At 40.2% G+C, this 14,089-nt stretch overlaps 1 protein-coding gene across 3 annotated transcripts in view; it reads left to right on the plus strand.

Moving 5' to 3' along the window:
* Positions 1-14,089, plus strand: part of CHD6 (chromodomain helicase DNA binding protein 6) — a 181,118-nt gene that overhangs the window by 144,575 nt on the left and 22,454 nt on the right. For all 3 annotated transcript variants that reach the window (XM_033094536.1, XM_033094538.1, XM_033094537.1), the window contains 2 exons: positions 1,163-1,223; positions 13,597-13,657. In XM_033094536.1, coding sequence (XP_032950427.1) covers positions 1,163-1,223; positions 13,597-13,657 — 122 coding nt within the window. The remainder of the gene's footprint in view (positions 1-1,162; positions 1,224-13,596; positions 13,658-14,089) is intronic.

Below are 14,089 nucleotides of genomic sequence, written 5' to 3' on the forward strand. Positions count from 1 at the left end.
TTCATAGGAAAGCTAAACTAACAGCCAAAATCTGGTTCTCAAAAAAAAAACCCACCATATATATAGATATATGTATATGTATATACATACATACGTATGTATGTATGTGTGTATATATATGGAAAATGTAATATGTATGTCTTAGCTTGTGTTTGCGAAGCTTTTGACCTGATCTTCTCCCCAAAAGTAGCAGATATGCTTTGCATTGCCTAGGGCTGTGGCCAGGCTTAGACATGAGGGCATGGCACTGCCAGGAGCCCTGACCATCTGCTAAGGCCAAGAAAGGAGCGAGATGGCTTTTTCATCTGTCCTTAACCCCGATGAACATTTCAGTTACCAAAGGTGTTTTCTGTGGGTGGATACTAAAGATGCATTCAGAGAGATGTTAACAAATGCCCAAGTGACCCGTGTTGCTGGTGTTAGATTCCCTGGGTCAGGGAAAACATTACCTGCATGAGGTACCTCATTGTGGTCTAAAGGTTGTATTTTTGTGGGGCAGCTATTCTCTCTAGTTAAGCAGTGAAGGTAGGAGGTTTTCATAGAATCTGAGCAGCAAAGATAAGAATATTTGAGGCAGGAATACTTCAAAGTCAATTTTAAAAGGAGTCATGAAAACGTAGACATCAGCAATAGTTAAGCTCACAAGAGAGAAGACATTAGGAGCGAACCTAGAGTCAAGTGCGATTGTCAGTAAAGGGGGCAAAGTGTCCTTCTCGACAGTTTTGGCAGATCTCCCTTTGGAGGAAGGGACTGCTGCCAAATGGAAGCGATCATGTGTGAAGATTCATCTGATGTGATTGGGGATGGCACATCAGGACTTGCTCGGTTTGCAAGCCTTCAGTCTCTGGAGTCTTTTTTTTCCTCACCAAAGCCACATCTTCAGATAACTTTTGATGTGTCGTGATTACTTTTTTATTTCATCACTGTTGAATAGCTGCCTCTCCACTTGACTGAGTAGATGCTGAAGTCCTAATTCAGTGGAGGTCCTTGCCCATAGAAGTTAGGACACTTGGAAAATCCAAGATTTTGAGGCCTGTGGGGAAAGGGATCGACTAAGAGTCCCTGTGCTCAGTGATTTAGGGGGTTTTCTTGCAAGTGTCCTGATTTACTAAATAGCTCCTACATGGTGTGTGATGCTTTTTTATTTTTCACCTTTATTTAGAGGCAACACGGATAAAGAAGACAGCACTGAGGACAAATTAGATGGCCTCCAGAAACAAATGGTGAGTCGGATGTGCTGTGTGGCAATCCCAATCTTGAATACGAAGAGAGAAATCCCCATTTTAGTAGTGGTCTCGGGAACTTGACTGCATTGCACCTTTATTATAATGAAACTTTTGATTTTGAGATCACTGGATTTTAGGTGCAACTATAGGATACAGAATGATTCCATGTACCTTTTATCCAGTTTCCCACCAAAGGAACATCTTGGAAAATTTTAGTGCAGTATCAGAACCAGGATGCTGATAGAGTCAGAGTACAGGACGTTGCCATGACCACAAAGATGCATCCTGTTGCCCCTGGATAGCCATCCACACTTCCCTCCTGTCTTCACATACCTGTTAATCCGTGGCAACCACTCACCTGTTCTCCATTTCTATAATTTTGTCATTTTAAGAATTTGTACAAATGGAGTCGTATAACATGTAACCTTTGGGAATTGGCTTTTGTCACTCAGCACAATTCTCTGTAGGTGGATCCAGATGATTGTCTGTAGCAATAATTCTCCCCTTTTGATTGCCTAGTAGTCGTCTGTAGTGTGGATGTACCGCAGTGTGTTTCACCATTCATCCATTGCAGGACATCTGGGTGGTTTCCAGTTTTTGACTATTACGAATACCTCTACAAACATTTCATACAGATTGAGGATGGAAATACATTTCCATTTCTCTGGGATAAATGTCCAGGAGTATAATTGCTGGGTCATATGATATACTTATTACGTATTTAGTTTTCCTTAGAAACTGCCAGACTTTCCCAGAGTGGCTGTACAGTTGTACCTTCTCACCAGCGATGCGTGAGGGATCTGCTTTTTTCCTCATTTTCAGTAGGGTGTTGTCACCCTTTTTTAGTTGATCCATTCTGATAGGAATGGAGTGATACCTTGTGGTTTTAATTTGCATTTCCCTAATGGCTAATGATGCTTAACATTTTTTTTATGCTTAGCTGCCCTATGTATACCTCTTCAGTGAAATGTTTCTTCGTGTCCTTTGTCCATTTTCTAATTGAGTTGTTTCTTTGTTTTACTGTTCGAAGAGTCCTTCATATATTCCAGATACTCGTCTTTTGTCAGATATGTGGTTTGCAAATGTTTTCTCCCACTTTGTATTGTCTTTTTATCCTATTCATATTATCTTTCACAAAAGTTTTTAATTTTGATCAAGTCAAGCTTATCAGTTTTTCCTTTTATGGATCATATTTTTGGTGTCAAATCTAAGAACTGTGCCTACCTGTAGATCCTGAAGGTTTTCTTCTGTTGTTTTTTTTCCCCCTAAAAGTGTTTGATTTACATTTAAGTCTGTGATCCATTTTAAGTTAATTTTCACATAAATGGAGAGAATTAGATTACGGTTCTTTTTTTGACATGTTGATGTCAACATGGAACCTTTTGTTTTAAAAATCTTTCTTTCATTGAATTGCATTTGCACCTTCGTCAAGAAAGATCCACATATTTGTGTGGATCTATTTCTGGGTTCTCTATTCTGTTCCATTGATCTATTTGTATATTCCTCTGCCAATGGCATATATATTGATTTCTGTAGCTATATAGTAAGTTTTAAAATTGGATAGACTGATTCCTTTCTTTCGAGTGATTGCAAATGATGTTGTATTTATGTTTATCTTGTATCCTTCAAGCTTGCTGAACTCAATTACCACTTAGTTCTAGGTTTTTGTAGGTTTCTTGAGATTTTTTTTTCACATCAACAGATTGTTTGCAAATAGGGATAGTTTTATTTTTTCTTTCCTGATCTAAAAGCCGTGTATCTCCTATTCCTGCTTTATTGCATTGTCTAAAACTTCCAGCATCGTGTTGAATAAGAGTGATGAGAGCAGACATCCCTTGTTCCTGATATTAGTGGGAAGACATTCAGTGTTTCATCGTTGAGTATAATGTTAGCTCTAGGATTTTTGTAGATGCTCTTTATTGAAGATGAGGACATTCCCCTGTATTCCTCCTTTTCTGAGAATTTTTATCATGAATGGATATCAAATGCATTTTTTGTACCAGTTAATACAATATGAAAAATCGTGTGATTTTTCTTATTTAGCCTGTTAATATTGTAGATTACATTGATTGATTTTCAAATATTGAACCAGTGTTACATCCCTGGATAAACTCTACTTGATCATGGTATATGTTCTTATTGTTGAATACTATTTGCTAATATTTTCTTAAGGATTTTTACATCTATATTCACAAGGGATATTGGTCTGCAGTTCTCTTTCAGTTCTATATTTGTCTGATTTTTTTGTGTGTTTTTTTTCCTTTTATTTTATTTCAGGTGTACAAAACAATGTAATAGTTAGGCATTTAATGTCTGGTTTTGATATTGGGGTAATGTTAGCCTCATAAAATGAATTAGATGGTCCCTCCTCTCCTATTTTCTGATAGAGTTTGCCTAGAATTGGTATTCTTTACATGTTTAATAGAATTCTCCAATGAAACCATCTGGACCTAGAGATTGCCTTTTTTGGCAAGTTTTTAAATTATGAATCCAGTTGTCTTTTATACTGGGTTAAGTTGTGGTAGTTGTTGTTTTTCAAGAAATTGGTCTGTTTCACCTGAGTTGTCAAATGTATGTGTGTTGAGTTGTTCATAATATCCGCTTACTGTCCTTTTGATATCTGCAGAATTGGTAGTGAAATTCTGTTTCATTCCTGCTTTGGTAATTTGTCTTCTCTCTTCTTTTATCATCTTGCTAGAGATTTGTCTACTTTATCTTTTTGAAGAATCAGCTCTTTATTTTATTGCTTTTTCTCTACTGTTTTTCTGTTTTAAATGTCATCGATTTCTGCTCTTTAGCATTCCCTTCTTCCTGCTTGCTTTGGTTTTATTTTCCTAGATTTTTGGGGTCGGGGATTAGATTACTGATTTTTGAGACTTTCCTGCTTGTTTAATGTATGCATTTGGTACTATAAATTTACCTCTCAGCATTGCTTCCGTTATGTTCCACAAGTTTTGCTATGTTAAATTTTCATTTTCATTCAATTTAATGTATTTCTTTAAAATTTCTCTCAAGACTTCCTTTTTGAGCCATGGATATTTACACATGTATCATTTAATTTCCAAGTGGAGACTTACCCATTATTTTTCTGTTTTTGAATTTTAGTTTGATTCCACTGTGTTCGGAGCACACATGTATATTTCCATTGTTTTAAATTTGTTAAGGTTTTTTTTATGGCCCAGGATATGGTTTATCTTGGTATATATTCTATTGACACTTGGAAAAAAATGTGTGTTGTGCTGTTGTTGGGTGGAGTGTTGCATGAGGTCACTTAGAGTCTATTGGTTGGTAGTGTTGAGTTCTTCTGTACCCTTGCTGATTTTCTGTCTAGGTGTTTTCATCAGATTTTGAGGGAGTATAACGTCTCCAGCTATAATTATGGATTTGTCTATTTCTCCTCCCAGTTTTATTAGTTTTTGCTTCATGTATTTTGCAGCTCTGTTGTTTGGTATATATACATTTAGGATTATGTCTTCTTAGTGGATTAACTCGGCTGTCATTGTATAATGTCCCTCTGTGTCTCTCAGACTTTAATCTGATATTATTATACCTACTCCTGATTTCCTTTGATTAATGTTTTCATTCTATAATTTTTTCTATCCTTTTACTTTCAGCCTTCCTTTATCACTGTATTTGAAGTGAGTTTCTTTTAGACATCATATAGTTGGGTCACATTTTTTTAATGCACTCTGCCAATCTCTGTCTTATAGTTGGTGTATTAGGCTCTTTGCATTTAATGTAATTATTGATACATAAAGGCTTAAGTCTGGTGTTTTATTGTTTTCTTTGCTTTTTGATTCCGTTTTCTTTTTGCTGCCTTCCACTGGGTTATTTGAATATTTTTTTAATTATGTTGGGTTTTTTTATAGCTTTTAGTGGTTATTCTAGATATTTTGTTACATATACATAGTGTGTCACAACCCACTGGTATCATTTTCCCAGTTCAAGTGAAGTGTAGAAACCATACTTCATTTCGTCCCTTTACCCTTCCCCATTTATAATATAATTGTGTTAAATATTTCTTCTACATGTATTTAGAACCATATTAGACAATGTTATAATTGTTGCTACAACTGTCAAATATAATTTAGAAAATTCGAGAGAAGGAAAGGCTACTGTATTTACCCTTATTTTTGTTTACTGTGTTCTTTCTTCTTCCTGGTGTTCCAAGGTTTCTTTCTATTTTAAGAAATTGTTTTAAACATTCATTTATAGTAGGTTTGCTGGTGACACTTCTTCATCTGAGAATGTCTTAATATCCCCTTCATTCCTGAAGGATGTTTTCACTGGATATAGGATTCTGGGTTGACAGTTCTTTTCTTTCAGCTCTTGAAAAATGTTGTGCCACTTCCTTCTGGCTTCCATGGTTTCTGATGAGAAATCCACTGTCATTCAAGTTGTTTTTCTCCTATAAGTGAGGTGTCTTTTCTCTCTTGCTGTTTTCAAGATTTTTTTCTTTGTCTTTAGTTTTCAAGAAGTTTAACTAGATTTTTTGAGTGGATTTCTTTGAGTTCATCCTGTTTGCTCAGCTTCCTGACTATGTAGGTTTATGTCTTCTGCCAAATTTGGGAAGTTTTCAGCCATTATTTCTTCAAGACCTTTTTCCTCCCCTTTTGAGACTCTGGTGATATGAACGTTAGATCTTTTGTTATAGTCCCACAGGTCCCTAAGGTTCTGTTTCATTTTTTTAAATCTATTTCTCTCTTGTTCACACTGGGTACTTCCTGTTTTTCTGTCTTCTGGTTCATTCTTTTCTCTATTCTGCCATTGAGTTTGTTCACTGAGAATTTTTTTGGTTATTTTATTTTCAAATCTAAAATTTCCCTTTGGTTCTTCTTTGGATATTTATTTCTTTGCAGGAACTTTGTTTTGTTCATTGATGACTGCTTTAAATTCTGATGTCAGATAATTCTAAGATCTCATCATTTCCGTGTTATTAGTATCGATTGGTTCTTTTATCATTCGGTTTGAGGTCTTCCTAGTTCTTGGTATAATCAATTTTTGAGTGAAAGCTGAACATTTGAGTATTATATTGTGAGACTTATTTAAAAGGGTCTTATTTAAAACTTCTATTTTAGCTGACTACCTCTGACAGCTGTCTCGCAGGGGAACAGTGAACAGGTCTGCGCCACCTTATTACCAGGTGGGAGTAGAAGTTCGTGTTACCAGTCACCCCCAGTGACACCCAAGGGGGGTGTTTCTCCTGCTGTTGGTCAGGAGTGGAAGTTTAGCTCATATGGTCTTTGCTGACACTATGGGTAGGGGTGGGCACCTCATTACTATCAGCGACTCCCTATTGGCTTTTGACACTACCTCAGCAGGGGAATGAGGTGCCCTATTACAGCCTGGTGAAGGTGGATGTCGAGATTCCCCACTCAGCCTTTGCTAGTATGGGTGTTGTGAGCCACAGTGTTTTATTTGTCATTAAACTGGGGTATAGTGGGTATTAACATTTTGTGTATTTCTGAACTATTCTTTTCCTTGTTTTTTACTGGAGCGGCTTTTATTGGGGCTTTCTTTTTTCTTCTTCTTCTTCTTCTTTTTTGTTTTGTCTGCATCATTTTGTGTATCCTGGCAGCCAGCTTCTTTACCTCTAAATCTAGGATATATAAGGCAGTAAAACCCAGGGAAGTCACCACTGTTTCATACCTTGGGTCCCAAGGTCACTAATTGGTCTACTTTCTTCTCTTCAGTTTTCAGAGTTTTCTTTATGTAAATGTCCGGGGGGTTAGTTGTACTTAGAGTGAGGAATAGGGGAAATGTGCATCTTCCCAGAAGCAGAAGTACTGCATTTTACAAATGAGTTTCTGGGACTTTGCATGAGCAGACTGAAACCTTACCAGGACCCAAGCACCATTTGATTATGTTTTCTCTGGCTTTGAGGAGTGGAGCAAATGAATCTGTTAGAATTTCAGGGATTCTGGGTCCTAGAGGTTACTGTAGCGTTGTCCCCAACTGACTCCATTGCCAGGATAATCTCTCCTCGTCTGCTGATCACCACCTAAAAGTTACCAGTTCCTTTGGGTTCTAGTTTGGAGAATGTGTGGTATTTACTTTGGCTCCCCTCAGCTCTGGTTCTTGTAACAGTAACAATGACATCACTTTCCCAAAGTGGGAAATAATTATTTTTCGAAGGTATGTTTCCGTATCTCCCCCAAGGTTTGAAAAGCAGTAAATCGAAGCAAATCAGCCTGAAGCTTCAGACCCTGGACCTGAAAGAAGTTGGGTTCTGGTCTTGACAATGAAAATCCCAAGTTCTGCCATTCCGGTCCCTGGCTCATACTGTTAACTTCTTTCCTCTGGAATTTGGGATGTGTTTTCCCATAGAAAATAACTCAAGTACCAAAGAAATGAAAGTAATACCATATACTCATGTGGAACTTGACTCTTTCCAAAGCACTGTTTGCATTTGTTTCAGTCGATTCTCACCTCAACCATGTGAAGTTAACACTTCAGATGTTATTACCCTCATTTGAGAGCTGAGGAAACAGAGGCCCAGGAAGTTAAAGAGCTCTGCCAAGTTCTCACAGCACTCGATGGCAGAGTTCAGACTAGGTATTCTCTCGATATTCCGGTATTTTTTTTTCCAATCAAGTATTCTTTGCATAGTCAAGAAAGTAGAATGCTTATATATACACAATGGAATACTATTCGGCGGTAAGAAAGATGATGTAGGACCATTTGTGACAACATGGATGGATCTTGGATCTTGAGAGTATAATGTTAAGCGAAATAAGTCAGACAGAAAAAGCAAAGAACCATATGATTTCACTGATATGTGGTATATAAACCAAAACAACAAAAGAACAAGACAAAGAAAGTAGAATGTATTTCATTTGCACATACATGTGCCGTCCTCCCGGTAGCAGCTTCTATGAAAAGGCAGCTGCCAGCCCAACTGCAGGCCAGGCCCAGCTGAACGCCGTTCACAATCAAGTTTACGCGCTTAACCATCAGCCTTTGATCTTGGAGCTCTCTGGACACTGAACGGCTTCCGGCAGAATTGATAAAATAACTTAAGTTTCCTTATATAGAGCAGGGTAAAAGTTCTCTGGAACTACGTTTTTGTTCTCTTATAAAATTAATACCTCTTATTCATTTTGCTCTTCAAACCCCTAAAATCTGGGCTATAGAATAATCAAAAGCAGATGGAATGAAGAGTGCTTACTCCAGATTTTGAGGGGGACAGATTATATAACAGATTAAGCTTGACTTCTAGTCCATGTGCTGAAATAACAAATGGAGAAGAGCAGCCAACATCTGAACCAGGCCTCGTTCCCTCCCACCCCACACCTCCTGCACTGAAGACGCTGGTTAGGTGTTTTCTTCTCCCAGTTCTGTTCTCAGGCAGATCAGCAAGCAGGGTTAAAGAAGCGCAAAGAGCCTGTCATCCAGAACTTGGGTCATTTCTCTGAATTAAACAGACCTGGCCGTAGAAAGATGAACAGTGAATACATTGGCAAAATCTTAGCATTGCAAGGCGCTCTGACACGGGTGTTGAGTGGTCTCTTAAGTGTTGCATCCTCTCTACAACTTTGCTTTCAGGGGGTCGTTCCAGGTAGGTTCAGGTACTTCCAGGAGCCTCTGGGAAGAAGAGGTGGAGTGTGCTGCCTTCCAAGGAAGCCCATTTCATTTTGGGGTGATTTTTCCCTTATACTGACCCAGAAATCTGGCTAGCAGTTGGTTCCGTAGATTCTGTCTAGTTTTCTTCTGGTACTGCAAAAAACAAAACTGTTCTTTCTTTTCTCTCTGATGGAATTTTAAATTCTTGAGGCTGGCTAGGTACCTTAATCCCTTTAATTCTCTTTTCAGGTGAAGTATCCCTAGCTCTTTTGCTTTTCTTGTATCACATCGGGTCCAGACCCCACACTACTCTGGTGCCTTCCAGAGCACACTGCAGCATTTGTCCTCTTAAAATGTGGCGGGAGAGAATCATAGAATGTTCAAGTTAAAAAGAACATTTGATCTACTCGATTCCCTTCCCCCACACTCTCTGTTTTAATACCAATAGAACTTTGGTAAACAGACTTCAGATGCAGCTGGAGTCAGTGAACCCATAGGAAAGTTCTTTCTTTTTCTTTCTTCTTTTTTTTGTTAAGGAGGGCACTGCTCGCAGTGGCCCATGTGGGATCGAACTGGCAACCTTGGTGTTAGTAGCACCGTGCTCTAACCAACTGAGCTAACCAGCCACCCTCCATAGGGAACTTCTCTAGCAGTTTGAAAGTTGACTTGCATTTGGAATGGTCTGGAGTCTAGAATTATAAATGAAATCTTTCTTTATATCAGTCCTCATATGTCGGAAAATAAACAACCATCTCTTTTAACAGAAAGGGGAGTAAGTAGTGGCACAGCTGTCACTCATACAGTCAGGCTGTAATCAGCGTGTTTGTCCTTGTTCTGCAGCAGTTCCTACTCCAGGTGCCTCTGAAACAAGGTCTAAATAAGTGGAGGATGAAGTCATAGCCAACATGCGCGCAGGAGAAATGCTTAACAGGGAAATTGAATGGCGAAAGTGGTTTGATTCCATTGTAGGGAAAATTCAGTTAGGAGCTGGAAAGTCACCCTTATGAGTTTAAGAGTGTGAGGGTTCTCTGAACTGCAGTAATGATATTTGACTGGAGAGTAAAAAGTCCTACTGGCTGAGGACACAAGAGCATTGTCTCCCCTGCTCACACCTTTTTCTAAATCCTGTGATCTTTACATAATAGGATCGTTGAGTTTTATGTTAAAGACATTTGATGTATATTTACTTACCAGGTGAAGTTTATGCAAGAGTAGTGGGGTGCTTTGTTTTCCTGCAAGACGAAAACCACTGTGGGATCTTTTTGACTCCTCCTTAGTACCTCCTGTTACCTCTACACAGAGAGCTTTTACGTCCTCTTCCTGCGAACACCTTGTCCTTCAAAATGAGGCTCAGACATCACCTCTTGGATGTCTTTCCCCCTCCCCAATTTGGGTCTGATAGAGACGGTGACTCTTCCTTGAGTTTTCACTGTGCACAGGGACGATTGTCGCACTGAATGGCCAGGCTTTATTGACGTGTCCTATATAACCACCAGACTGTGGGCTCTAAAAGGATAAAGATTCCATCTTTTCTACTGTTTTAGCATCTAAACCTAGCACGCAATTCCTGGCACTCACGAGACACTCACTGTTTGTTAAATGTGACGACAGCTCATCACAGTTGTGTTGGCCCTAGGATTTCCTAAGAGCATAGAGGAAATTCCCCGGGTCCGCAGGTTCCACAGGGTCTGTGCTGCCTCGGCCACCACCTCCACCTTCACCCAGAGCAGCCACAAGGGAGCCCAGACCTTATGTTTTCAGATAAGGAAACAGCCCCACGCCCCCAGTAGAGAAGCGATGTGTGTGGAGGTAAGTTACTCTTAGTACTGGCAGAGCGTTTGATTCCAGTGTCTCCCACCTGCCAGAGGCAGCATGGCACCGTGGTTAGAGATTGTCCTCTGGAGTCAGACCTTCTGGGTTTGAAGTCCGTTTTCACCATCTAATAACTGTGTGTAATATTGGACGACATTAGCCACCTCCCCATCCCGCAGTTTCCCCTTGTCTAGAACCCTCATTATACGAGTAAATGAAATATGCACATAAAGTACTCAGTAGAGTACTGTACTCAGTACTCAGAGATCTTAATAGACGTTTGTTGCTGATACACGAAGCCTCCCTTAGAGCACACATTTCAGTTGGAAGATAGAAGTACTCAGTGATTATCTAATCATTGGGACTAATATTTCATATTTCTTCAGTCTCAGCTACCATTTGTTGGGCGTTTGCTTTGTACCAGCATTTGATTAAACAGTTCACATAATCAACTCATTTGTGTGCCCCAGTCGCCCTATAAAGTAGTATATTGCCTCCATTTTTGCAAATGAAGAAATGAGCCTGAGACAGATGGAACAACTTGCCCAGGGCTGGAGAACAGTGGACTGTCAGACTGCCAACCACATGGGTGTTCAAGATGGAGAAATTGCATGTTGTCATCAGTTTCTTTTGTTTTGACGATCTTGTCATCAGCACTCTCTGGGGTCCTTCACTCTGAAATGATCGATTCACACTCCTTCCAAGGAGAGCATTTCCTTCTGATTGTTTCAGGTAGGCAGAACTTGAGATACTACAATAAACGTTAAACTACGTAGCTCAGTGCTGGGCTTCCTGTGACCCCAGTCTCACTGTGGTAGCACACCACACACTCACATTAATGGCCGGAAGCTAGGAGTATGACATCTCTTTCACTTGGGCTACTCATAAGCCAGGTCGTCTCCATTCTGTCATTTCTAGTTAGAGGAAGTGCTCCCGAGAGAGGGCAGGATTCAGAAAAAGGCACTTGCTGATACCAGAATCTTTCCTTACCAGAGAGACTGCCCGCGGCCATTCATGTGTACTAACTGTGCACCAACAGAACTGTTGGGTAGACTGGCCAGGAAACTTGGGTGTCATGTGTGTCTGCCTCACACCATGCTGGGAGCCGTGGATCTGGGGTGTGGTGATGCCCGCAGCGGCCAGCCACATGTCCTAATGAGCCTGGTCACTCCAGTGCCTGGCTGCCACATTTCGCAGGCTGTGAAACATTCTCAGTCTGGCAGTGTCTGTAATTAGAAATTCCAGCTTCCAAAGGCTCTCCATGGATTCTCTGAGGCTACTCAAAAGTGTTCTCTATGGCAGGAAAGGATATAAGGCATGGCCGGTTAGTTTTTGCTTATTTCTTACCACCTAGACAGTGAGAGAAGATGAGACGGTATACTTACGTGCCACTTCCAAGTGGTATGGTGTATCAGCCTGAGGAGTCCGCTCTTGGCTGACATTAGGTGGCGGGAAGCAGTTTGGGCCGAGCAAGAGATTACACTTGAATTCTTCAATTCTAAAGAATTGAACAAATGTTCAACGTGGACTCTGTTGCTGCTCTTTTGTCGTGGCTTAGTGGTTGAAAGTATAGGCTCTCATCAGACTACTGTGTTTGAAACCCAGCTCTGCCACTTGCTAGCTGTGTGACCTTGGGCAAGTTACAGAAGCTTTCCATGGCTTGTTTTCTGCATCTATAAGATGAGGGTAGTAACAGTTTCTACCTCGTGAAGCAGCTCTGAGATGTCATGGAAAAGGTTTTGCACGGTGCTTAAGTAACACATCCAGTAATGTTAGCTTTTTCACCGTTCTAGCAAAACAGAAACATATTCAGAGAATGCGCCCCAGTTTCTCTTTGCCCTCAAGGTCCAGGCTTGATATGAGGGGCCCAAAAAAGTTTGAATTGTAACTACTGCCAGTCATCGGTGTCTGTCCATTCCTACTGTATCTAGGTCTCTGTGCTGGGTGCTAGTCCAGGGGGCAGCAAACCGAAAGGACCAGTAAATACCTTAGGCCCGGGGGCCACAGACAGTCTGTCACATATTCTTCTCCCTCTCCCCCTTTCTTCTTCCTCCTCGTCTACTCCTCCTCCTTCTTCTACTCCTCCTCCTCTTCTCCTCCCTTTAAAAATGCAAAACCCATTCTTACTTTGAGGGCTAACACTCTCGGGGCCACAGTTTGCTCACCCTGCTTTCTCATCTGACCTGTGCTCTAAAATGGCCAAAGTCCTGGAGTTATTCTCTCCCATCATGCAGGTCAGAAGATACTAATCAAAAACAGAAGATGTGTTAAAAATGGAGTCCAGTTGAAAAATAGCACTATCTCTTTTCCCATCCCCAAATTCCCATGTGCGTAAAATAAGGAGCTTTGAAAGTTCTGTTTCTGAGACCAAGAAGGAGTTCGTGAAGGAATCCATTAGAGCCAGTTTGACAAATGCTCCAACTTGGATAAGCTCTGTAATATGGTTCCAGATTCACTTGGAGCCTCAGATAGTGATTTTAATTTTAAATTCTTGGGATTTTGCACCATCAGGTCTCATGCCTGGAGCAGTCAGTCATGTTTTAGGAAGTAGCGTCTGTTGCTGTGCAGTAAGAAAATCATAACGAACATGAGCGTGATACTTTCTCACAACCAAAATGCAAACACAGCTTTTGTGAAATGGCTATTAAATTGCGAGTGACACTGGTAAAGCAAATATTTAAATTCACAGCTAAAATAGTGCTTGTAAAATATAATTGCCGGGGAAAACATTCAAGTTCATCACTCTTTAAGCTATAATTCTCTACAAGCAGAATCATTCCACACAGTTCCAGGGGGGGAAATGCATATTTTATATAAACCGCTCTCTGGCTCCCTTGAAACTTGTGTGAATAAACTGTTTCTCAGGGACCATTTTGGTCTTTGAGATATTTGCAGGCAGGAGATGCTTCTTGTGCATGTTTACTCCTGTGCAGGGCTACCTGAGGTGGCTTCTGAGCTGCAGATTTACTGATGGCATGGCTTCATTTATCCCCAGGAGAGTTCCACTGATGGAGGTGATGGCATTTTTGGTGAAAAGAAGGATGACAGCCGGGCAGGTGAGACTGTGTCCTTCTGAAGGCAAAGAAAAGTAAGGTCCCAGTTTATGGTTATCGTGGAGTTCACATGTACTAAAAATGCTGTTTGTTATAAGGAGGCTCTTTTAAAAAGCCAAGTAAGTTGACCTTCAGCAAACTCTCCTGGTGTCACACAAGGAGCTGTAACGTGTCTCTGGCAAGCTTCCTCCACCTGGCATTGAAATTCAAATGTGAAATCAATGTTAATATCTGAAGTCAGGATGGAGTCTGAGAGAAAAAAAGGAATTGTGGTTTCATTGATTTTTTTTTTTTTAATTGAATTTGGGGGAGGAGAGTTAAGGGGGCTTGGTTTGGTTTTTTTTTTTTTTTTTTTTAGTGTTTCTCAATATACGCTTAATAGAATCTTTGGCATTTGGAAGCCCCAGCTACACAAAAGCTCATACTGTGTTTCCC

This window comes from Rhinolophus ferrumequinum, chromosome 23, assembly GCF_004115265.2.
Source record: "Rhinolophus ferrumequinum isolate MPI-CBG mRhiFer1 chromosome 23, mRhiFer1_v1.p, whole genome shotgun sequence".
NCBI lineage: Eukaryota > Metazoa > Chordata > Mammalia > Chiroptera > Rhinolophidae > Rhinolophus > Rhinolophus ferrumequinum.